The 26,145-nt window shown below is 40.6% G+C and overlaps 1 protein-coding gene across 1 annotated transcript in view; it reads left to right on the top strand.

Annotated features, from left to right (window-relative positions):
* adamts7 (a disintegrin-like and metallopeptidase (reprolysin type) with thrombospondin type 1 motif, 7) overlaps window positions 1-26,145 on the top strand; it is a 92,310-nt gene that overhangs the window by 42,142 nt on the left and 24,023 nt on the right. Inside the window, exons 10-22 of the mRNA XM_030414292.1 lie at window positions 4,318-4,410; window positions 6,272-6,417; window positions 7,173-7,342; window positions 7,897-8,030; window positions 8,736-8,856; window positions 9,006-9,250; window positions 10,169-10,310; window positions 16,815-16,941; window positions 19,306-19,519; window positions 20,243-21,883; window positions 22,288-22,440; window positions 23,661-23,834; window positions 25,202-25,348. Coding sequence (XP_030270152.1) covers window positions 4,318-4,410; window positions 6,272-6,417; window positions 7,173-7,342; window positions 7,897-8,030; window positions 8,736-8,856; window positions 9,006-9,250; window positions 10,169-10,310; window positions 16,815-16,941; window positions 19,306-19,519; window positions 20,243-21,883; window positions 22,288-22,440; window positions 23,661-23,834; window positions 25,202-25,348 — 3,507 coding nt within the window. The remainder of the gene's footprint in view (window positions 1-4,317; window positions 4,411-6,271; window positions 6,418-7,172; window positions 7,343-7,896; window positions 8,031-8,735; window positions 8,857-9,005; window positions 9,251-10,168; window positions 10,311-16,814; window positions 16,942-19,305; window positions 19,520-20,242; window positions 21,884-22,287; window positions 22,441-23,660; window positions 23,835-25,201; window positions 25,349-26,145) is intronic.

Below are 26,145 nucleotides of genomic sequence, written 5' to 3'. Positions count from 1 at the left end.
AGCTGGAAGTGTGAAATATAGTTCAAGCAAGACACGAGGCAATTACAGCGACTGGTTTCAGAAGGATGTATAAGCAAATGATTAAGAAGGCTCGAACAAGTCTTAGTATTCAGGCCCACCGCTGAAGAATCCCATAGATTTGTGTGAGGGAGAGAATCGATGCAGACATATTTTCTGACACAGGGTTTTCACTCCTTTAGGGCAGCCTTTCCTGTGCCGTGTATGTTCGATTAAATCCTCTGAGCTTTCACAGCTGTGTGTTTGTTAGACTGCTTGTGTATTGTGGCTGGGAGCAGATATACAATGCAGACTAACAGGCCAGAGCAGCAACTGCAGCAAAAGACAGGACCGACAGAGACCACACACGCATTTTTCCACCAGCAACCAAGTGTCCTAATAAACACTGAGTGTAACAACGTGCACAAGTTTTACAAGCGAGCCCCCGGGATAGAAAAACAGTGGGATGCTCACAGATTTACAAAATCAACAGCCTGCTGCTCTGAAAATCTACAATTTTTTTTCAGTCCAGGCACATTGTTAAGAATGTTTAGCTTCTTTTTTATGCACGGTTACCAGCTGCCTGTGGTGTCTTGTAACAAAACATAATAATGTTAAGAATCAGTGTTTTCTCATCAGATTGCAGGGTGCGTGCCTCTAAGACTAAATGACTAATTTCTCCTACGTGAAATGTTGTTTTCTACAGTGCTGGAAGAACAGTTTGGCACCATTAGTTCATAGTAAGTAAAAGTACTAAAGTCGCACACACTGGATTTAAACCCTAACTTAAGTGACAGTACGCGAGGATTATCAGTTAAATGTATTAAAAGTAAAAGTACTCTTTGTGCAGGTAATGTTTTACTATTATATCTGATGTTTTTGGACTAATATTATTGTACATGTGTCATTTTGCCACTTTAGATGTTTAAGCTCATTCAAACTTAAACATATGTGTATATGTATATATATATGTGTGTATCTGATATACAGTGCCTTGCAAAAGTATTCACCCCCCTTGAACTTTTCCACATTTTGTCACGTTTTAACCACAAATGTAAATGTATTTTATTGGGATTTTATGTGATAGACCAACACAAACTTAGTCTGATTGGATGGAGAGTGTTTGTGAACTGCAATTTTCAAGTCTTGCCAGAGATTCTCATTTGGATTTAGGTCTGGACTTTGACTGTGCCATTCTAACACATGAATATGCTTTGATCTAAACCATTCCATTGTGACTCTGGCTGTATGTTCAGGCTCGTTGTCCTGCTGGAAGGTGAAACTCCGCCCCAGTCTCAAGTCTTTTGCAGACTCTGACAGGTTTTCTTCCAAGATTGTCCTGTATTTGGCTCCATTCATTTTTCCATCAACTCAGACCAGCTTCCCTGTCCCTGCTGAAGAAAAGCATCCCCACAGCATGGTGCTGCCACCACCATGTTTCACGGTGGGGATGGTGTGTTCAGGGTGATGTGCAGTGTTAGTTTTCTGCCACTCATAGCGTTTTGCATTTAGGCCAAAAATCAAGTCAATTTTGGTCTCATCTGACGAGAGCACTTTCCTCCACATGTTTGATGTGCCCCCCACATGGTTGTGTTTCAACAATGGCTCTCTTCTTGCCACTCTTCCATAAAGGCCTGATTTGTGGAGTGCATGACTAATAGTTGTCCTGTGGACAGATTCTCCCACCTGAGCTGGTGATCTCTGCAGCTCCTCCAGAGTTATCATGGGCCTCTTGGCTGCTTCTTTGATCAATGCTCTCCTTGCCCGTCAGTTTAGGTGGACGGCCATGTCTTGGTATGTTTGCAGTTGTGCCATACTCTTTCCATTTTCAGGTGATGGATTGAACAGTGCTCTGTGAGATGTTCAAAGCTTGGGATATTTTTTCATATCCTAATCATGGTTTAAACTTCTCCACAACTTTATCCCTGACCTGTCTGGTGTGTTCCTTGGGCTTCATGATGCAGTTTGTTCACTAATGTTCTCTAGCAAACCTCCGTCTTTCACAGAACAGCTGTATTTACACTGAGATTAGATTACACACAGGTGGACTCCATTTACTAATTAGGTGATTTCTGAGGGCAACTGGTTACACTGGATTGTATTTAAGGGTATCAGAGTAAAGGGGGGTTAATACTTCTGCAACACCGCACTTTTTTGTTTTTTATTTGTAAAAAAAATTTAAACCAAGTATTATTTTCCTTCCACTTCACTATTATGCATCACTTTGTGTTGGTCTATCACATTGAATCTCAATAAAATACATTAGCATTTGCAGTGAAAACTTGACAAAATGTGGAAAAGTTCAAGGGCGGGTGAATACTTTTGCAAGGCACTGTATTTAGCATATTTCTGGTTATTGGAATCAGTGATTTTTTTTGTTTTTCTATTTGCTGATCAAATGAATTAATTTAAAAATGCAGTACTTTGGTTCTGATGCAGCGTTTGAGAAACATGGAGCATTGAAGGGTAAGAAACAGTGTAGTCTGTAGGGTAACTAGTAACTACAGCTGTCAGACAATGCAGTGGGGTGGAAGTAGAAAGTGGAAATGCTGAAGTAAAATACAAGTAACTTAAAATTGCACTCAAGTACAGTACTTTCCGTTACTGATCACAAGCAATATTTAAAACTGTAATCTGCAAAGTTACTATCAACTAATGCTTTCAAACAAATGTAGTGAAGTAGAAAGTCTGAAATGTAGTGGAGTAGAAGTATAGAAGCAGAAGCAACGTTCCACAGCTGGTTTTCCATATCAGTGATCCACCATGAAAGTGCAGGAAGGCACAAAATACTGTGTAGTGGACAAGTTCAAAGTAACAACACGCAACAGAAACACCTTTTCTTTATGTGTGATCTCTTTCTGAACAAAACTGCTCAAAACTTATACTTCAACCTTTTTTGTTTTTTTTTTTACTTTTTTAGTTTTTTAACTGGATCCTACTTCAATTCAGTTTTTTTGCAAAACCTCCTCCTTATTCAGCTGTTGTCGTTTTTGCCGTCGTTGTTGTTGACTTCATAGTTTCTTACATTTCTGGTCAGGCTGTTGTTCCATGCTGGAGATAATACTTCTTTTGTCAACAGAACACGTGCAGCACATCTATGAGTGTTGTTCGAGGTCTAGCTTGTGAATTGTGACCTATCATCCAAGTGCAGCATTGTCACACAAGGCATGTGTTTGCTTCTTGTGCTTCCTAAACAGTCGTACAGCCGTGTGGATGTGTGCTTATAGAAGGGCTGCAGTTTGTCGAAACAGTGGAGATGCCTGCAGTGTCCTTAGTTAGAGGAATTATATAAGCTGCTCAATACTTGGTCGGTTTGGGTATTTGGGAATGTTTCTCTATTGATCTGTCTGTTTATTGTGTGAGATGCAGCCAGCAGAGGAGGCTGTCAGGTCCTGATAAATCTCCTTGCATGGGCTCAGGTAGCCATCTGGAAAGCCAAGGAGACTCAGATCCAGGTTGTGACTCAGATCTGCTCTTTTTAGAAGCACCAGTCTTTCAAAGCTGCTGTGGAGTTTAATGTTCAGTCACTGAGACCTTTCCGTTTCAGTTAACCTCTACATTGAGAATCAATACTGTATGTCTCCCTAACATCTCTGCTCTCTTCCTTAATCTTTGTCTGCGCTTGCAAGGGGCAGGATATCACTTGAGAGAAGCTATATATTGCTCAAAAATTGCATTCTGAAAGTTCAAATGCTAAAATAGTTTGCATCTCAAAAATCATCTTTATCCCCATGCTGATGAATTTGACTAAAATGGAAAATGTCCTCCACACAATCATCACAAATGTCAAACAACAGCAGCAGAAATAGGCTTAGCCTGTCAGAATCATCAGCCAGGGGCTGTTTTATATGCAGCACATTGACCTTTGGTATTATCAGTCTTCACACACACAGATTTTACTCCTGTTGGTAATGAACATCTCCTTATTGGTCTGCTGATTCAGAATTGCCAAGGCTGTCACCAAACATACTGCATTCTATCACACAAAGCAAGAAACAGGCAGAGTGAGGGTACGCTTCAGCCATCAGTATTAATGATACTTGAACTCTGTATTGACAGATGAGAACATAAACAAATGAACATGTACAATGCACGTATATGAACTACATGAAAGTTTCAAGATGGAGTATTCACCAAACTCTGCTCTCGTTTATTTTGGGTCAAATTCATTATGCAGTGTATGCACTGCATGTCTGAGTGGGGAACAGAGTATGCACCATTTTTGCTTCCATACTTAGAATGCCTTGGGGAAATAAGTGTATGTTTGAAAAGCAGGCAAGCAGGTTGAGGTAATACATTGATCTCTCTCTGCTTTCCCAGAATGTATGCAGCACTCTGTGGTGCACTGTGGGAACGACCTGCCACTCAAAGCTGGACGGGGCTGTGGATGGAACCAGTTGTGGTCCGGACAAGGTGAGTCTTGCGTTGCATGAGCATAAGAGACATGGGGGTTGTGATGAGAATCCAGATTCTGTACTTGACAGCTGCAGTGGTTGATTTCCAGAGGGGTCAGGGAGACTCATGGGAGTCTTTGCAGTTTCCCTCAGGGGGGTCAACGTGCAGAAACAGGACTCTGACAGACCCCGACCCTGCAAAAATGTTGGGATTAGATCGGTGTCTGACCTTTTTGCCTGGTTTTGTTTCTTTAATCTTAGAAGTAGCACTGAAATAGATTTCACTCATGTAGCCTTCATTTATACAGCATGGCCCAATGACAGCAAACAGGTGCTCGTGTACACAGGACAATACAGACCAAAAATCTGTGCATATACAGTATAATCTACATATAATGAACATATTATTTAACAAAAACAAAAACTGATGTTTCCCGTACTGCCCAGTGCTGCAGCACCTCTGTTCACCCTCTGTCTGATGTTTTATGAAACTGCTTAATATATAAATATCAGTGTTTCCCACAGAATCAGATTTTAATTGTGGCGGTGGCTGTCCTGCTGGGTGCCATAGAGCATGGGCACTCGAGACTTCCGCCAACTGAGTCGTCTAATTTCCAGTTAGCGCCGAGCTAACTTGGATGGGGATAAAACATAATTGGGTGGCTCTTCTAGACTCTCCATTTTATTAAAGTGAATGGCCCAAATTCTGACAATTAAACAAGTCATTTTGTGGGATTGTGAGGCTTTTATAACCATTATACAGATGCGTCTTTCACAATGTTAGCTTGTGGGAAAAAGTCCCCAGTGCATCACATGAAGATGTAATCACACGGCTTGGCCACGACAAAAAACGGCTTCAAGGCCTGGAGCTCTTTGTTGGGGCTTGATCTGGACGATGAGGCCAGCCGTCTTCTTTGCAGAGGAAGTTATGTCAAGCCAACTGCGTTATATAGTCCTCCTCCTCTTCTTCATTGGTTTTACCAGCGGACTCAAAACCACAGTGCCATCCACTGTATCAGAGTATATAACATCATGCTATTCACTGACGGGGGGCTGTCTTGAGTGAGCGAGAACGGGACGCAGCTCCAAAAATAGAAAATCAATATGTGGCAGCCAATATTGATATTGTGGCGGATAGCCACAAATAAATGAATGTGTGGGAAACAATGAATATATAACATACACAACCTTAAAATTAGTGAAAGGTATCAGCTGGTCCAACCCTTCAGGCTGAATGAAATTGTTCACCTTATGTTAAGCATAAAGTTTAAGAGCCGGTTTCCAGTCTTAGTATTGGTATGGTGATTTTCAAGGACCAAATAATCCTGTGGGGACATATTGCACCACATAGGCCTACTGTTTTAATTTGTTTACATGTGGCAGACCCTGCAACGATCAATCAGTGTTCTGGGACCAACAGCTTGTTTATTCACTTATGGAAAAAATGAATACGTCTGAGTTTGTATCATTACCTCATTGATATTGTGAATGTTAAAATCCTTACCTTTAACAGGAAGACTAATTTAACTACAAATAAACTAATTAAAGAGTTAGCGTTCGTTATAAGTAATAGCACCGCTCTTCATTCTCCTGAAACGTCAGAGGTAGACTTTCATTATATATAACTGCAGGAAACCAGGGTTTTAAAAATCACTGAGCCGATATGCAGGAGTAGAAAAAAAAGAGAAAAAGAAATTAATCCAGGATATGGTTTAACAATGAAATGTACACAACAAATCATGTCTTTGAAAGTGAAAAGAAAGAATCTACATGTGACATTTAGAGACATGTGCTGTATCAAAATACGGACAATAGAAAAAGATGAAGCTATATGTTAGCGTGCCTTTAATGATGTAAAATGTGCTCTCTTGTTTTACCAGTGGTGTCTCAGTGGAGAGTGTGTCAAAGCTGGATACGAGCCAGCGAGTGTAAATGGTGGCTGGGCATCATGGAGCGATTGGTCGGCCTGTTCGAGGACGTGTGGGTCCGGAGTCCAGAGCGCCCACAGAGACTGTGATAACCCAATGTAAGATTTACCTCTCAGCACAAAACACTTACATTTAAATTGAAGTGAATCTGAAATGTACCTCGTCTTGACAAGAAGAAAAAACATCTTATTAACAGTTAGTAATTGAAAATATCCTCATGCTGTGTGATGTAGTGAAGTCGATCAGGTGCACATGGAGAGATGAACCTTCTTTGGGAAAAACATGGACAGATAATGATTGACGTTTGCAAAATGAGAGGAGCATCAGGTGGTAACTTAATTCACACATTGGATCTACCTGTCGCCTGCCGTCAAGAGGCCACAGAATCTATGATGTAATCTGCTACTGTACTCTTCATAAGTTTCACTTTTCACCTTTAACATGTGGGATGTTGCTCACAGAATGTTATCTTGTAATCTTAGCATCGTACCATTTTAATATCATGAACAAAGTTAAGATAGTGGCTCAAATAGATATCTCTTTCAGTCAAACAGGCTCACTGAGAGAACAAGCTTTATATTCACATACATACATCATACAACAATCACAGAGCAGTCAGAGGAAAGACATCAGCACAGCTCCAAGTTTATTGTGGATTTAACAGCTAGTTTTCCATTCTCAGTGTTAATACGTTGATTTCTACACACCAGACAGCCTTTGGACCTGATGCAGTGTGAACTTGATCTACAGTTATTGTGACATGCGAGATAAGCAGGTAGATTACTCAGGTAGTTGTTCCAAATATCAGAAATATCGGTGCTGAAATATCCAAATATGTTTTACCGTCTTACAGTCCGAAACACAGAGGGAGGTATTGTCTGGGAGAGCGACGGAGGTACAAGATCTGTCACACTGCAGCGTGTCTCCATGAGCTGCCCACCTTCAGAGACCTCCAGTGCAGTCACTTCAACACAATGCCGTACAAGGGCAAGCTCTATAAGTGGGAAGCAGTCGTCAGCAGAGGTGAGCTGCATATTTATTTCCTCATGCCTATAGTGCCATTAATGCATCTAGAATATTTTTGGTGCGAGTTGCTGGGATGTGGACAATCACAGCTAGATGGCACTTAGCTCGTGCTGCTCAAAGCACCACAAATAAACGTTTGGAAAACTCAGCAGCAAGTCTCTTTACAGAAATCATAATCACTGTTTTCTTTAAATCTGAAATACCCCAGCAACCATATCACTGTGCAGAGGGAAGGTGCGTTTACTCATGAATGGAGGACGCCTGTAATGTTTATGAGTCACTCGTTCATGAGTAGGTGCATGTTTCCTTCTGTGCAGTGACACGGAGAGAAAATAGTTCCTACATGAAACAGTAGCAAAAAATCTAGATGGATAAATAGCACTATAGGTAATGACGGATGGTTAATTGATTTTGGGGTTAACTGTCCCTTTTAACTAGATACAGGCTGTGACAGGCAAACTTAAAGAGAATACCTTTTGCTGCTATTGCTCAGAGTTCAGCTCTCTCAAACCTTTGTTCCCTCTTTCCTTTGGGTCTCTGATTTCTTCTAGTGAGTCCATGTGAACTGCACTGCCGTCCTGTAAACGAACATTTCTCTGAGAAGATGCGGGATGCCGTCACCGACGGGACGCCATGCTACGAAGGCAACAAAAGCAGAGACATGTGCATCAACGGCATCTGTCAGGTATCAACAATGTTCCCACTATTCTATCACTGTGTTGTCTTTGTTGTCTCCTCGTATGTTTCCTGTCCTGAACACAAAACTCATCGATTATTCCACACTTGTATCCGTAAGGGAAATTCTGCTTGCATATCTCTGCATCATTTCACTGCACCACTGCCTTATTAGCGATGCAGTGTATTGAGTTGACTCTCACTTTGTTTTCACTTCAGGTGAGTCTCGTACATTTGACATTCTGAATAAAAATGAGCTTATCGATAGGGCAAACGGCGTGGCTGTTATCTGCCTGTTCTTGCCTATCACCCCGGGCCAAAATGCCAGTCACTGATACCGACACTGTTTGGATACCGAGTGGACAGCATCATAGACTCTGGGCTCTGATTTCATGACATTTTGTGACATTTTTGTCAGGCAGCCACATTTTCCATCTTACCTGCCCCATTTTTGTGTTTCCAGTGATCCCTGTAATACAAAAAGGCTAAACCTGTGTTTGACAGAAGCCTTGCAACTACTTTTTTATGCCGTTATCTGAAGATGATGAGTTATTAATTTGGTAATATCTGGATAATAAACAACTTTGTTGGGATAGCGAGATCATTTATCATGAGAAAACAGTTCTCTGCTGTTGCATAATGTCTGTTATCTAATCTTGCTTTTCAATAACTGTCAGGTTTTTTCTTGATGATGTCTTGTGGACTTTATGTACAGAATGTAGGCTGTGACTATGTGATTGGGTCTAACGCTGTGGAGGACCGCTGTGGGGTGTGTAACGGAAACAGCTCCACCTGCACGACTGTGAGGAGAACGTTTGAGGAGAGCGAAGGACTTGGTAAGTCTCTGACTTGGTAAGTCTCTGACTTGGATCAGCAGCAGCAGGCTTTAATAAGGTTTAGTAGCATGACATAGTTAGGATAGAAAGTAACAATACATAGAAATCTGGTGACCTTGTATTTTTAACTTGCATTAAATGTCCTCCAGGTTATGTAGACATCGGACTGATCCCAGAGGGAGCATGGGACATTCGCATTGAGGAGGTGGCTGAAGCTGGGAACTTCCTGGCGCTACGAAGTGACAACCCCAACAAGTATTTTCTGAACGGCGGCTGGACGATTCAGTGGAATGGAGAGTACAAGGCAGCAGGGACAGTGTTCACCTACGAGAGGACGGGGCACCTGGAGAATCTGACGTCTCCAGGGCCCACTATGGAACCACTGTGGATTCAGGTATGACTGACCGACCCACTGACCCACTGACCCACTGACGGATGGATTGATGGATCTGTATTTCAAACATGTAAAAATGAAAAAAACAACAACAAAAAAAACAGTGTAACAAAAGCTTTCAAACAAAACAAGCTTAATTAAAACCTTAATTAAGGTTAACAAAGTTCTAGTTTTGGCTCCTTACCTATAACAAGCTCCTCCCACAATGTCGTATATTCTGATATCTAGTGGTGGAAAATAACTAAATGCATTTACTGAAGTACTTTTTGAAGTACTGAAGTACAATTTTTTTAACTGCCCTGTTTTACTACATTTGTTTGAAATCTTCAGTTACTAGCTACTTTGCAGAATGAAAATATAATCAGAACAGAAAAAATCGATACATTTATTTGATCTTCAAGGTGAAAACCAATCTAAATATAAACTATATAAAGAAGTTAAACCACCTTCATCAGTGTCAGCACATAGATAATGCCTGTCTTTTTAAATGTGCCCTTGTGCATGTAAAAGATCTTGAAAGTTAGAAAGGTCAAACTAGAACAGTTTCAGACAGAATGAAATAAAACTAATTTGAACCTGAACATAATATGTCTCCTTTAATGCAGGAAAAAACAAATTGTTTCATATATATAACCTTATTTTTTCAGTGAAGACTCCCAGTAGAGAAGGAAAATAACCAAAAGCACTCAGTGCAGCTTCAGTTTGAGACTCTACTGTTCTACCGCTGCGGTTGTTCATCAAACTGCTCTCTCAGTTGAAGCTGTTGCTTTTTAATCCTTTCTTCATTGTTGCCCACAGAAACAGGACAAAAGAGATTTTTAGTTTGTGAGTTAGTTCCTGGGGATATTTTGCCAGAAGGGCTGATAGTTTTTCTTGATATATTTCAGAATTTGTCAGAAATTGTCTTTTGTGTTACAGCTTCTCTTTCAGGAGACCAATCCAGGTGTGCGGTACGAGTACACAATCAGTCAAAATGTTTCTGAGGACAACAGTTTGCCTGCGTCAGGATACTTCTGGAAATACGGCTCATGGACTGAGTGCAGTGTTACCTGTGGGACAGGTGAGAGAAGCAAGTTAAAATCTGTTGGACCTCAGTGTTGGGTAGTGACAGAATACATGTAATCTGGATTGCGAAATCAGGATACAAAAAATGAATATAGATAAAATAGATTACAGCCCAGCCCAGTACATTTGAGAAAGTCTTAAATTACATTTCATTGCAACAAAAACGATTACATTTGTGATTACTTCTTTGAAATACAACCTTTTTGTGGTACACAAATATTTGTGGCTGCGTCTATTTTTTGAATATATGTTATATATATATTACTCCGTCGTGAGTAAGTGTCCACACTCAGTCTGAGCTGGTGCTCTCTTATCTCTCTTTTCATTAGATCAAGGTCTATTCTGAGCTGGGTGATGAATCTCAGAGATCAATTTGTGCCTCACAGTGTGAATGAAATGAAAAAATGCCTCGTACTGCTGGACGAATGTGATTCGAAGGCTTGTCCCCCTGGATGAGACCAAGATTAGACCAATCAAACTAGCATTCAATACGGTGCGTTCAAAGACATTTTCAAAGACGATATGACAGGTGGAACTTGTTGAATCACTCGCAGTGTTATCGAGCACACTCAACTGGTGTCTTTGACTTGTACTCTGATGACCAGCTTTCCTTATTGGCTGATTGCTGACATAAATGTAACTGCACTTATTCAGTTTAATATTTGGAATGCCCCCCAGTTGCAGTTTTCATTTTCTTTTTTTTTTTTTTATTTACAATTTTTATTCGATGCAAGGTACAGTACACATTTGAAGGATCCAGTACACTTGTTAAAGGAAGTAAATGTTTGTCAAAAGAACAAAGTCAAACATTGGCGTATTGAGTGTTGTCAGAACCTCACAGAACAATTTATCACTCTCAAAAGTAGAGAACGGTTTTACTACTCCACTTAAACCACAGCCTAACTGAAGAGCGGGTACGACATGTTAGGTACCACGATGAACACACCTGTGATACACAGGTGAAAACCAATTGTTTTTGTTTTTGTCCCCCCCCACCCCCCTTTTTCTTAAGCCAAAAAGACAGAAACAAAAATCCAGTAGACATTTGGTAGTCACTTTCCAGCCACTTTTTTTAACCCCCTAAACAAAAACAAAAATATTTAGCTAAGATATAGCATAATACCAGCAATGAGAAAAATAAAAATAAAAAAAAATATATAAATGAAAATAAAAGACAATCATAATCTTACAAATATGATTTTTACCCTTTTTCTTTTTAAAACCAAAACGACAGAAACAAAACCCAGACAGTTGACATTTGGTAGTCACATGTCTAATACTGTATTATTAACTCTGTAGTGCTTTTTCTTTTCTTTTTTAAATTACCCCCTAACAATAAATTATTAGTTAAGATATGGCACAATACCAGCAAGGGAAAAATAATAATAGTAATAAAGAGATAACCTTAATCATCCAGATATAATTTATTTTTTTTATTTATTTTTTTTCCCTTTTTTCCCCCTCTTCCCCTCCCTCCTTTCTGAAAGAGGGAAGGGATGGGTAATAGTTAACTTCAATAGAACAGAAGAACATAAGAACTGGGATGTATATTAGATAAACACAAGTTGATTAGAGAATATCAACACATATGGGAGATTGAACTAGCAGTAGTAGGCCTATATTCTTTTTGTGTGTTCAGATAAGGAAAAACCCCAATGTTTTGTTGTTTAATAAGGATCAGTCTGTTGTGTCTCTTTGGTTAGGTCGTCTTTTTTCAACAAAGGAGATCCACTTTGACCATATTTTATTAAATCTGACCATCTGTAGATTAAGTGAGTGTGTGATTTTTTCCATTCGAAATATGTCGTCAATCGTGTCCATCCATTCTCTCACTGTAGGAGGTTCGGGGTGCAGCCAGTGTCTAGTGATATTTTTCTTAGCTACAGTTACCATGATTATAAAAAGATATCTATTAGTGTTTCCAGTAATAAAATCTGATTTGCCTAAGATAAAGGTTTCAAATTGGTTGGGTATCTTTATATGAAATATCTCCTCCATTGTTTTATGAACCTCTGACCAAAAATTCTGCAATCCGGGGCATTTCCAAAATATATGCCAATGATTTGCATCTCGACCTCCACATCCTCTCCAGCATATGGGGTCTTTCCCTGTGTAATGAATTTTCCTCTTTGGAGTAGTAAAAAATCTTATCAAACGCTTCCACGCAAATTCCCTCCATGTGTGTGCACTTGTGCATCTCCACAGAATTTCGCAATAGTTAAGCCATTCTTCTTTGGTTATATCAAGTTGTCCTTCTTTTTCCCTTTTATTTTTTATATATTCTGTAGTGTGTGTTTTTTTTGTTAGGAGGCCTCTGTACAACCTTGAGATGGCGCCTTTAATTGATTCGTTTGAGTATGACCTCAAGAATTCTTTTAATATTGCATCTTCCATGTCTACGGGGAGTGTTTTGTTGCATTTATCAAAATAATTACAAAGTTGCAAGAATCTGTAAAAGTCCTGCTGTTCTAAGGAGAATTCTCTCCTTAGCGTTTGGAAGTCTTTTAGTATTCCTTTATTTGTAAGTGAGTAGAATGTTGAGATCCCTATGCTTGTCCAGGTTTTAAATCTGGGGTCTAATTGGTTTGGTTTGAAGTCAGGATCATATGCGATCCATCTGATGATCCATAATTTATCCAGTAATTTATAATCTGTTTTGATTGTGTTCCAGATTTTAAGTTGGAACTTCAGCCATGGGTTTTTTAGTTTACTTATTGTTTGTTTTATTTCCCTATTACCTAACACTGCTTGTATTGGGGAATCCTTAATTAAGGTCTTTTCTATATCCTTCCATCTTGCGCTATATTCCTGATTACATAAATTTAATAATGGCCTGATCTGAGTTGAGTAAAAGTAATTTCTTAAATGTGGGACTGCCGTTCCACCCTCTTTTTTGGGAAGTTGCAACGTTTTAAATCTTACTCTCGTTTTTTATCCTTGCCAGATGAATCTCGAGAGAGTTTTGTCCCACTCATTAAATTGTTGGGAATTAATTTCGATGGGGAGAGCTTGAAACAAATACAAAATCCTAGGAAGGATGTTCATTTTAATTGATTCTATTCTTTGTGTTAAACTCATAAATGGATTTGAGTTCCATCTTGCAATATCTGCTTTTATTATTTATTTTTGTTTATAAGTGGGTCATAGTTTATTTTTTTAGTTGTGGTTATATCTTTTGGTAATAATATTCCAAGATATTTTATTGCTTCTTGGTCCCATGCAGTTTTCATTTTCACGTCTAGAGCCCATGTTGTGTAAATAGTGAATGTACGATCTGGGGCATGATGATTGTGAAATGGCGGGGCAGAGTGTCCAGCAGCCGAGTATCACATTCCTGTCCCTCTGTGAAGACGAGTGCCACTGGCTAATATGTGTAGGTCCTGGAGTGAGGTCTTTATACCTGTTTGTACTGTAAGAGGTGACAGTCTGATAGTGTAGCCCCCCTCAGTTTCAGTAATTCATACATACATACATACAAGGACACTTCAACATGCATACCAGGAGAATCAAACCGGCAACCTTCCGATATCAAGACGCTGACTCTACCCGTGAGTCACAGCCGCCGTGAGTACAGAAGAAGTTTAGCTTTGGGGGTCGAAAAGAAGCACATGTGAAGGGACTGAGTAAACACAGAGGACAAAGATGGAGACTGTTGGCCTTGCTGGTTTGTTCTTCTAGCTTTCATAAATGAAAAATATAAAATGTTCGAAGATGGAGGTGCAGAGGTCAACTGCAGCTGTTACCTCTGCAAACACAGCAGGAGGTCAGTTGACGTCAACAGAATGAGGAGGCCAACATCTCTGAAATCTGATGAGCAAAAATAAATTGATGCTGCAGACGACGGGCCTCATCGTTCTGTATCCCCTGATTTGGACATTTTTTTTGTTTTAATGAATACTGTACACAAATTTAAGGACCACTATGTAGTTTTTGAGGGAGACATTTTATTCAGAAGAGGAAGATGATTTTTTTTTACGCCTAAACAAACTCTCTTTGTTTTCATGACTGAATAAACAAACTGTTTATACTGTTTAATTTTGTTTTTATGTGGCGGACGCTGGCACCTTTCCATCTTCAAACAGTGTTCTGGGACCTTATTTTCATTCAGTAATGGAAAAGATAAATATTTCAATATATTTAATATAATAGTTTGTATTATTACCTCATTAATATTGTAAATATTTGTCTCCCCCCAAAACTACATAGTGCCCCTTTAATATAAACTTCTACACCGGATGTCAGCTGTCCTGATTCCAAGATTATCCTGATGAAAATATTATCAGAAATTATTTAGGTGCCAATAACAGAGAAGAAGCAAACGTGAAACAACAAATAGTGTGCTGCTGTTCACTCCGGCAGTGATGTGGAGGACGTGTCACCTCGTGCCTCTTTTAAATAAAAGCCTTATGTTTATGGTGGGCAGCATAACGGCTACTTGCTTTGCTCAAGCATGTGTATAATTTAACATAATCTGCGGCTTCATTTTCTATCTATTCTGTTAATGTGTCCTTGGGTCCCTTGGAAGGCGCTTCATAAAACCAGGATATTATTATTAATGTCGAGGCTCTTTGTACCACTTTAAATTCAGCACATCAATTGACAAAACCTGCATTAAATATAAATATCTCAAACATTGTTTATTCCAGTAGTTGTTGAATTTAGACAAAAACATCATGTAATCTACAAACATGGCTTTGATTGTTTTTCCTTTTTTTCCTTTTGTCTCCACCTAACTCTCAGTCTTAACATAGCTGGCCTGTTTTTTTCGAGAGGACTTTGAAGGTGTAAATTAGCTAACAGATTTGCATTGTGGCCCTGATCTGAGGCTGCAGCGAGGTTGTCTCCAGATGGATATACCCCCCACGGGGGTGAGAGTAATAATAGAAGGAGCCATCACAGGTGGAGTTGAATCTGTCAGAGCCGTAGGAGACGAGTCCTTTTGTGTACTGCAGCCTGACACATCGATGTTTGACTGTACAGAAAGATACAGAAGTATATTTCTGTCTGTCTAGAGGGGCTGCAGCCATTATTTTCATAATCATTTATCTTCAGGATCAATCATTTAGTCTATAAAACGCAAAAAATATATTTCCATTTATATTTTAATGTAATTTATTTGTTTGGCCGGGACAGAGCAGGCTAATACAACTCAGTATAAAATACACAATGTAAACATGCTGAATTTAGCAAGAGTGCTCATTTACATAACTTAGCAGGTGATATAACAATATACAGATTTACATTACACTATACAAAAATGCCCAAAATACATTAAACATGTACACGTAGAAGTGGACACAGCTCTGGTTTTGAGTTGAGTTTAAATGTCAGATATGTAGCGTACTACCCTACTTCAGGCGGTCGGTCATTCAATATTTACTTCCCCTTCACTGACAACACAGTTTGTTCACTTGTGAAAAATGCTCATGGCAGTTTACCAAAGTGACGTCTTCAGACTGTGTCTGCTGTCCAACCATATCCAAAACCCAAAGAATAAGAAAAACAAAAAGAAAAAAGCAAAGAAAAGTAGCGAAGAAGCTGCAACCTGCAAATGTTTCTCATTGGACTATGGGTCCCTTGAAAAAAGAAACAATAAGAAAATTGTTATAGAAATTATGGGTGTCATTATATTGCTGTAGTCACGGTAACCGTCAGTTAAAAAAAATGGACTATTGACATTGTGTTATCGTGTTTTATAATACAAATCCGAAAATATTGTCTAAATAATCCAGGGAAGATACATTTTTGTTCACTTTTCCAGAGGAATCAAGTAGTTAATAGTTACAGTTATGTTCACTGAGTGTCTCTCCGCCTCCCTACATTTGTATTTTGAGGGTCATTTATTTGCCAAAAAAGAGACAAAACATTTCTACAGATATAAAGAACCCTAACCCTAACCCTAACCCCTAAAAGAAATAGTTGTCAACTAATTTTCTTTTGATCAACTAATCAATTAATCAACTAATTGTTACAGCTCCACCAACTATTGTTTTAGTATACTATACTAGTACTTTTAGTACTTATATTAGATTATACTTAACAGAAATGTGTATTAAATTATCGACTTTATTTTAACTTTGCCAATTTGAACATTAAAAAGAACGTTAAGATGGGTCCTGATTTTTGTAATCAGCCATTCAGTCATCTCCAGAATGTTTTTTGCTTCACAACCACCTGTCAGTGGCTCACCAGGTGTCTGTCAGTGGTTCACCAGGTGTCTGTCAGTGGTTCACCAGGTGTCTGTCAGTGGCTCACCAGGTGTCTGTCAGTGGCTCACCAGGTGTCTGTCAGTGGCTCACCAGGTGTCTGTCAGTGGTTCACCAGGTGTCTGTCAGTGGTTCACCAGGTGTCTGTCAGTGGCTCACCAGGTGTCTGTCAGTGGTTCACCAGGTGCCCTCCAGGTACTGGACATATATTACTCTGACTGAGAAGCAGCTGGGAGCCATGTTCGTGTGCCTAATCTCAAAATCTCTCCTCTCTCCTCCTGCTGGTATTCCAGGTGTTCAGAGGCAGATTGTTCATTGTGTGGAAAAGACAACTGGGATCGTGGAGGAGCACCTCTGTGACCCCTCAACCCGACCTGACGATAACCAAACCAGCTGTAACAAGGAGCCGTGTCCAGCCATGTGAGTGTAGCTCCCAGACATCATTTACAGAATGACAGCTGCAGTATTCACAGACACACACTGGGGATAAAGACACAGGCTGTTCAGGTCTTGGAGTAAACACTTATCCTCATAGTGTGAACTGAAGCAAAGAATCCTATCAACCAGTTTACCAGTGCTTTTTATTAGCTTTTTGGGGGCACTATGGCAAATGCTGTGTCTGGACCCCTATTTGGTCAAACTTTGGTGGTGGTGGAGATCCAAACCCTTTTAATGAATGTATTTATTTTTACATAAGAGCATAATGTATATAATGCACATAACGTATAGTATTTCTAGATTTTATCTTTTCTCTCCAATATAAATCTTTTTTTATTATTTTTAGTATTCTAGGTCTTTAACTTATCATATGTCTGTATGTCTGTCTGTCTGTCTACCTGCTTCTGTGACAAGTGAATTTCCCTGATGTGGGATGAATTAAAGTCTAAAGTCTAATGTAATGAGCAGGCCTTAACCAATAGACCGTATAGGCTTCAGTGTATTCTTATTCAAAGATAAAAGAGAACTGCTCATGTAAGTTAATTTGTCTTTAAACTTGTGTTGTGATAGTTGTTTAAAATAACAATACATAGATTAAAATCACTAAACATTAATGTGGGCGAACAGGCTGGAACACAATGACTGTACTGTATTGTATTGAACAGGACCTCAGTCTTTATCTGCTACATCCAAGTACCTTTTGGTCTCACTGCAGCAGGAATTACAGCCTTCATGAGGGGTTTGATCAGAATGTTCTCAAGGATTCAGAGAGTCGAAAAATAAACACTCATCTCCTGATTTATTTTAACCTACTGATAATCTAATGAAAAGGTTCTCCATTGAATAAGACTCATTTTCATTTGTTGTGCTTAATTATTCATGGCAACATGGCACCAAGTCCAAATGCACTTCAGAGCCACGTTTCTCATAATAACTTTGTATTTTGCTGCTGTACAAATAGGTGGCAGCATATTGGTGCTGTCGCTGCCAATCGCTGCCATACGTAGCTGGTGTTAGCACCATTAGCCATGCAGTTTGCAGCCCTGAACTGGAGCTCAGGGTGTCGATGTTTACACCGCTAACACAGGAGCTTCGGATTGGGACAGGCCAGGGCTAGCTGGTTAGCATGCTAGCATCAAACTTTTATTTCCTCACATTCTGTTCACAATTTTAGTTCATTTGTGTGTGTTTTCAACTAAAATCTTGCATACTGCACCTTTAAGGACTGTCACCTAGCCCTGAGCAGCCACAACACAGTGTTCTCCATACTGCTGACAGACGCACCGTTGTTCAGTCAGCTGTCTGTTTAGCAGTGCACTCACATCACAGTTTGATTTCAGCATACAGCCCCTGGAAGCATTGGGAGCCCTGTGTAACTGTATAGTCCCAATTTAGCAAGAAACACCTTTGCAGTGTTCCAGCTATTAACATGTTGATAAAATCAAACAGAATGTGATCGTTTGCATGACTTGAAAGATACTCAATTGAAAACAGCTCAAATACATTTATTTACCGTTGTACCTCATCAACTTCACTGATTTTTGTAAATATGTGCTTATTCTTAATTTGTTGCCAGCGACATGTTTCAAAGAAAGTTGGGACAGGAGCAACAAAAGACTGGGACAGCTGGTACACAGGTTCAGTGATAACAGTGACAGTATCATGATTGGGCATGAAAGGAGCATCCTCAGTCGTTCATAAGGGTGAGGCGAGGTTCACCACATTGTGAATCACTGGATTGTATAAAGGATGTCACTACATGGGCTCAGGAACACTTTGTAAAACTGCTTTCAAACGATTGCATTCTGGTATGTATGATTTAATACAGTATATGCAGTATGCAAGAGTAGAGCGTGTAAGGAAACGTGAACTAGCTGCTGTCGTGCTCCCAGTTTACCAAACCTGTTTGAAAGTGCTATTTTCTAAACGTCTGGCAGCAAAGCATTATCGGGAACATTGTGTAAGGAGCTTCAACGAAGCACTCTGGAGGACGAGGACAGACCTTATGAAGGATAAAATGAGTTGTCTTCACCAGAAAAGCTTCATTCAGGCGGCACTTCTTTTGATGTTTCTTTGAATTGAACAAATTGAGGTAATTTCGAACACGTAACATCTTCACATGAGGGCTGACATGACAGTCACCACTCTTCAGACATTTGTCCTCGCACACATTGTGTTGCACCAAAGTGTAGCTTGAGTTTCTGCAAAATGGCAATGGCAATTTATAACCCAGCCACCGAAATGTGTGTCTGTGTCAGTCCTCGGCATTTCCACAGCTATATAATATTGTAATTTTCCAACATAAGTGGACAATTCAATCATGAACTTTTGCATCTCTTTGTGCAGCTGGTGGCTCGGAGAGTGGCAGAAATGCTCGGCGAGCTGTGGGAGATCTGGACAGACTAAAAGGACGGTGCTCTGCATCCAGGCAGTGAGTGCTGATGAGCAGAAAGCCCTGCAGCCAGGCGAGTGCAAACACATGCCCAAACCTGAGTCAGTGTCCTCCTGCAACACACACATCCCCTGCCCCGCTGACTGGAGCCCTGGCACCTGGTCAAAGGTGAGTCTGAGTTGGAAAATTAGGTTCTGGTTTGGGAGAAATTGTGCTGATTTGACAGGAAATTAAAATGCAAATTGTCACCAGAAATTCTAAAGAGCTAATTTCGCATTTTCTGAAAAAGGTCTTTCTCAAAGTTAAATTATCTGGCAGTCTGGCAGGGAGATTGTCATTATCTTCCGGTTCTTCTGTCGTGCATCTCTTCATTTGAACAGCAACAGAATGTGTCACAAGACTTTCTTCGCAATACAAAAGTGGAGTTTAAAGTGGCACACAGTGGGTCTAGAGAAGGTCCTGCTGTGTGATATCCAGATGGCACATTGTTTGTTGTATGTTTTCTATGTTCAGGCTGAGCCCTCAGTGTGTATATCTCTGTCTGCTCCGGTTTCTGTGGTTTTTGAATGTGGAGTGTGTTTGGTATTTGGTTTGTACTCGTCATTTTGTTTGGTCCGTATGATGAAAGTTGATAATAAACTGACAGTTCATAGGCGGTACAGTACATCAACCTGTGGTTGTAACCACAGTCCAGAGGATGATCAGCCTTCTTCCTCTCAGCAGGATTAGGATTGCGTACACAAGCAGCTTGGGCTGGAAATTACAATTCAGTTTTGCTAATTTATTGAAAATGTACTATCTGTTCTAATTATACCATCAATTCTAAGGGAATTGTAAAAGCATAAGTTGGGCCCACTCATGATCAGATGTTGAATCTTTTTTTCTGTGCAGTGCTCACAAAGTTGTGGAAGTGGAGTACGTCGCCGTAACGTGACCTGCTCCAGAAACACAGGCGTCGACTGTGAGCCCCAGAAGAAGCCCCTCGCTGTCGCCACCTGCTACGTCCAGGACTGTCCACAAGTTGTGGATAATTTCGGCATCGACTGGTCAGGAAGTGGCTGGTCGAGCAAAGAGGTGCTCAATGAGATTAACTCCATAGTTGTCGGTGCTCCCAAGTTCAGCACCACCAGAGCCCAGCCGAGAAACCACAACGACCTTAATAACATTGTTGAGGGAGATTTTGACTATCACAATAACATCGAAAATATTGATCGCTCTTCGGAAAACAACGTTCAAGTTGATGATTTTTACTATGACTACAACTTTATTAACTTCCATGAAGACCTGTCGGATGACTTTGAGAGTGATGAGAAAGAGTCAGGGGAGAGTCACTCATTCGACAATCAACAGGAGGCCGAGCCAACGCACAGTGTGACAGGAAACATGGAAACTACTAAAGCTCCCTCGGCTACTTCTGTCATTTCAAAGGCCACGGCTGACGAGCCAGTGAGCCAAAACCTAGACAATATGGAGGACAGTGGCGATGACTTCCTTTCTGAGGATTACCTTCTGCCTGTGTCGACCACTCGCTCCCCATCACTGCATACAACTCAGCATCCACCACCACTAAAAGAGAGGCATGACATTAGCACAATGCCTAGTCTGGTTGTCACTACACAGGAGCCTGCACAGGATGTGAAATTGGGGCAAAATGTGGAGGAGGATGAAAATAACTATGACAGTTTCAGCGAGGAAGAAGATCTTACTGAGGATGTCACTGTGACTCCACAACAGGCTGCTCCAACTCCTGGAAATCAAACCACTATTCATGTTGTTGTTGCTACAACAAGTGCTCAGGAGACAGAGGGACATGATGATTATGAGCACAGTTACATTGACAGAAGCACAACAGGGACAGATATCTCCTCAGAACAAGAAGGTGCAGAGAAACCAGAGCTGACGTCAGTGGACGAGAGTGAGTCAGAAATACCTCACACAACAAGTCAGGCAACAATATTTGCGTTCACATTAGAGGATGTGGAAAAGAATCCGACTGATTTTAACACAGTATACAATAATATTCAGAAATCATGGGATACCGACCTTGACCTCAGCGCAACCTCACTTCCTGCTCCTCAGAAATCCACTCCTCTCCCTGTTCCCTTTCCACTAACCTCAGGTAACCCACAACCGTCTGATGACTCACTAACTGGAACAGAAATTATACCTCCTATGAACCTGGAAGTTGCCACGCAGCCTCCTCCTGCTGGTGTCCTGCAGACAGATCCCGTCTTCACTGACAGAACTGGAACTGATCCCACTTCCCGAGCTCCGTCCTTTGATTCAGCTGATTTTGACTACAATGAAATAGTCGTTCACACAATGCTGAGGAGCAGCAGTGACAGTGATCCTGCCACTGGTCATCACAGTACAATAGCAGCACCGCACCTGGACTCACAGGCGCCCGCTGTGCCCACTTTGCCAACACATCCACCTGCCCTGTGGCCAATTCCAGTGCCGACATCTGTCCAAACTTCAGCCTCCACACAAGTCACCACAGCTGCATACTGGGTCGCCAGCAACTGGAGCGCTGTGAGTCTGCACTGATCACATATTCTGGTGTTTTACTGCAGGACGAATCATGTTTTTTTTATTTCTCATTATTTGCAGGCACAACCTCTAGTTTTGGTTCATGCACACAGTAAACCTTGTTCTTTGGAGACACCATTTAACCTCGAGCTAACACAGCTAATGCCAGTTTACACAAAGCTTTTTTTTTGGCACATTTTAACAGACGGATGCTTCTACTCTCACCCCTGCTGTGCTGTGCAGGAGATTTAAGGAATTTGCATTTATTTACATGAAAATGCTCCAAGCCTGACTGTAATTAGCACAACAGTTCATAGAGCTGCACATCATTTGCATTATCAGTAAACTGTTTGTACATCTAATCCTCAAATCGCAATTTGTTAGCAGTATTCTTGTGTGATCGGCAGTGCTCCACCAGCTGTGGTCTCGGGGCCATCTGGAGGACTCTGGCTTGCAGTTCTGGATCAGACTCCGACTGTAATCCTGCCAAGAGGCCCGCGCCGGCCCAGCGATGTTACCTTCGCCCCTGCTCCACATGGAAGGTTGAGGAATGGAGTAAGGTGAGACCACCTGTGATATTGTAGTCCCACAATCAGCGTTTTTTTACAATGAAAAATCGCTGGGTTTTGTGCACGTGCACCAAACGGGTGTTATTTTAGAATCCAGTTATGACACAAACTTTTGTATGAATATGGTTTTTCAGCCATCTCTCCCTAGACTGCATATAGCAGTATCGGTCAGTCCACGACTTTGATCCAGACTGAAATATCTCAGAAACTGTCAAATGGATTGCTGTGAAATTTCGCATGGACACTTATCTTCCGCAGAGGATAAACGAGTGACAACTTCGATCCCCTAACTTTAGCCCCTCTTGCATAGAGATTGCACAACCCCATTGTAATGAAAACCTTTCATTACACTGGCTTTGTTTCTTTTAAGGCCGCCCCCCTGCATGCTATTTGGATTGCATGCCAATCGTTTCACAAACAAAAAAGGTGGTAACTTATTACACAACACCATCTGTTCCGAGATCGATGTGCCATGTACGCTTTCTTGGTAATAACAAGGGCATAACACATGATAATGATGATAATCATTTACCATCCCTGTTTCTGCTTCTGCAGGCATTTTTAGTTGCTGTTTTTCTTTCCATTAGTTGCTAACTGCTGCTAGTAGCTTTTAAAATCCCCTCGGTTGCGGGTCGCACGTATTGCATGTCATCAAAATGTTTGCCAGGTTACTGAACAGACATCGATTCTGCACTGTTACCACCGCCTATGCCCACTCAGAGGCGGAAGGACAATGACCCCCCGATTCCACTTTTGCACCTTTTATACAGAACGGTGAGGCGGAATAAGGTGCAACAGGACTGTCCTGAAAAGGCTGTGTAAATGGAGATTTTGTCTAGCGCCACCATGAGGATGACAGTTGTAGTTTTGATTAAAAAGCCTTGACAAATCTGAGTTTGATCGTCATGAAACTTGGTGAAGACATTCATGTTCCCCTCTGGAAGAAATGACTTTTATGATCCTCTGGCTGTAATTTGGTTTCTGAACACATACCTGCAAAAAAAACATTCCTGTCCGTGTCAGCCGTACAGTTTTCTGCGCGTGTTTAATGTTTAGCATGCTAATTATGTTAATCTTAATCTAAATATTCAGGATACAGAACTAAAAATTAAACCCATGAAAAACCACACAGTCTGACCAGTCCCTGTAGACTCACCACAAAGTCGTAGCTCATGGTGTTGGAATATCAATCATGCCGCGTCTTCTCTCAGTGCACCAAGAATTGTGAAGGCGGCGTCAAATCACGAGAGGTCCAGTGTTTTGACATGAGGGATCAGAGGCAACTACGACCTTTCCACTGCAGGGCCATGTCCTCCAGGCCACAAAGCCAGATGCCCTGTAACCTTCAGCCGTGTCTCAACTGGTACACCTCCTCCTGGGGTCAGGTGAGTCATACGCAAAATAATGAGAGAGACTCTGGAAAATGCACTGGTGTCTTCTCTGCTTTCTGAATAGGATAGAGTGGATGGAAACAAAGTATTGAATTGTGTATCTGTATTTGTAAAAAAAAAAGCTCCATTTAAGTCAATTTCACCGTCCTCCCATTTTGAATCAGTGTTTTTTCTGCACTGTAGAAATTCTCGTCAAAGCTTGCACTTTGTATTCTAAAATGAAATATTGTTGGGGTCGACACCTGTCAGTACAGTTTACTGCGCACATTTGTCAAAGCAGTCTGTATCTTTTATAATGAATAGATTTCTGAATGCATTTCTTCCTGTTTTCCTGGTTGTTACTGCTTCTGTTCATCACAGTGCTGAATGAAAACCAATGTGCCGAATAATGATGATAATAATAATAGCTTGGATTTATACACGTTTTTCACAAGATTGAAGGACGCTCCACACAGCAGCATCAGTGCTGCACAAACAGACACACAAACGAATAGAAGCAAGGAAGTTGAAGTGTTCTGGACTTTTTTAACCTGTGACAAGCAGTTATTTTTCACCCGTGTCTGTTTTGTGTTAGTTTGTTGGTTCTGTTGGTTTGTCAGCAGGATTACACAAGAACATCTGAACAGATTTCCAAGAAACTTAGATGGAGGATGGGTCTCGGCCCAGAACAGACCCCTTTAATTTTTGGTGCAGATCTAGATAAAAGGAATTATTTTACTTTGTTTAACATTGCCAGATAAGGTGTTTTTCCAATAGCTGTGCTAAATCAGTTCTTACGTGATTTAGTAAGAACATAAGAACTATGCCTAGCAGCTCGTAACTAGCAGCTAGGCATAGTTGATGGAAATGTAATGTGTAAATACAAAAAAACTGGAGCAGTGTTTTCCGGGGGAGAGGAGCTTCTGTTGGAAAGGAACAAGACAAAAAGCATAATAGGCCTTTAAAGATACTGTAGTTGTCCTGAGAAGAATAACGGATGGATTTGGTGATGTATGGCAGTGAAAAGCTTGCTGTCACGCAGCCCTCAGAGCTTCCCACAACTATATGAACTCACAAACAAGTGGGAGATTTGAGAACAATCTGTCCTTTCAGCTGAATAAACCAGCAATGATGTAACATGAAAGAGTAAATGTCACGTTGTATGGATTTTCTGTACGGTGCCTCAGGAACTTGATGTTTGTGTGGCGCCAAAATTAACAGACAACTAACGGCGTCTTGTAATGTTACAAAAAATACATCTGAAACATTGAGAAAAAAAAAAAGTTGGAGATCTCTTAAGTGTTTCCTCTGCTGTTCAAGTCAATGCTGAGATTAAGTCCCATAAATTCAAGATCGTGCGTGTGTGTGTGTGTGTTGTTCAGTGCTCTGAGGTGTGTGGAGGAGGTGAGCAGCAGCGTATAGTTGCCTGTCCAGAGGAGGAGCGATGCAACAGGGACCTTCAGCCCAGCAACATCCAGTCATGTAATGTCCAGCCTTGTGCTCAGTGGCTTACTGGATCATGGGGACAGGTACACACACACACACATACACACACACACACATACAAACAAACATAGCTGATAAGAAGAGAAGCGTCATGTATGTTTCATAGACCACTTGCAGTACATTAGGATTATCTGTCATTGATCTAAACTGGATGTGGTTTTATGAGCTGTAAGATAAATGATGCCATATCATGTTCAGGGGCTGCATTCAAATCACTAAATAATTCATAATGTCCTTCACACAATTCATTTCCTAAAACTCTTACGATCCTCTTCACGGTCACAAGATTAACAGCACATGCTGAGTGAGAGCACTTGGCATCAAAATTCTTCAATAGATCTAACAATTTATCCTGTCAGTAAACATAAGAAAACCTACATACACAATGTCACTTAACTTTATTGATTATTTTGTGTTTATAGAGGATATTTTGTCTGCAGGAAAGAATGTGACAGAGCAACAGAAAAGAACAGTCAACCTCGGGGGAATTAGGTGTGTGTCAGGAGGTGTAGCCGCAAATTTGTGTCACCGCAGCTCCTCTATTATTCGCCTTTTGAGTGTAAAATTATCATCGACCCTTCCAATTGATTGGCTGAAGGGGAAGTCGAGCACATCCTGTCGTGTCACAGTGAGTCAGTGGCTCGACACCAGGAACTGGAGAAATATGAACAATCAATCTCCTTCATTAAAGGTCCCTGATGCAGCCATATGATGACATACTGGTTCAAATCCTTTCAAGTTATTTAAAATCGTGATATCTCTCTCTCTCTCTCTCTCTATATATATATATATATATATATATATATATATATATATATAT

This window comes from Sparus aurata, chromosome 4, assembly GCF_900880675.1.
Source record: "Sparus aurata chromosome 4, fSpaAur1.1, whole genome shotgun sequence".
NCBI classification, from domain to species: Eukaryota; Metazoa; Chordata; class Actinopteri; order Spariformes; family Sparidae; genus Sparus; species Sparus aurata.
The sequence above is the reverse complement of the archived record's forward strand: the minus strand, read 5'-3'. Positions and strand labels throughout refer to the sequence as shown.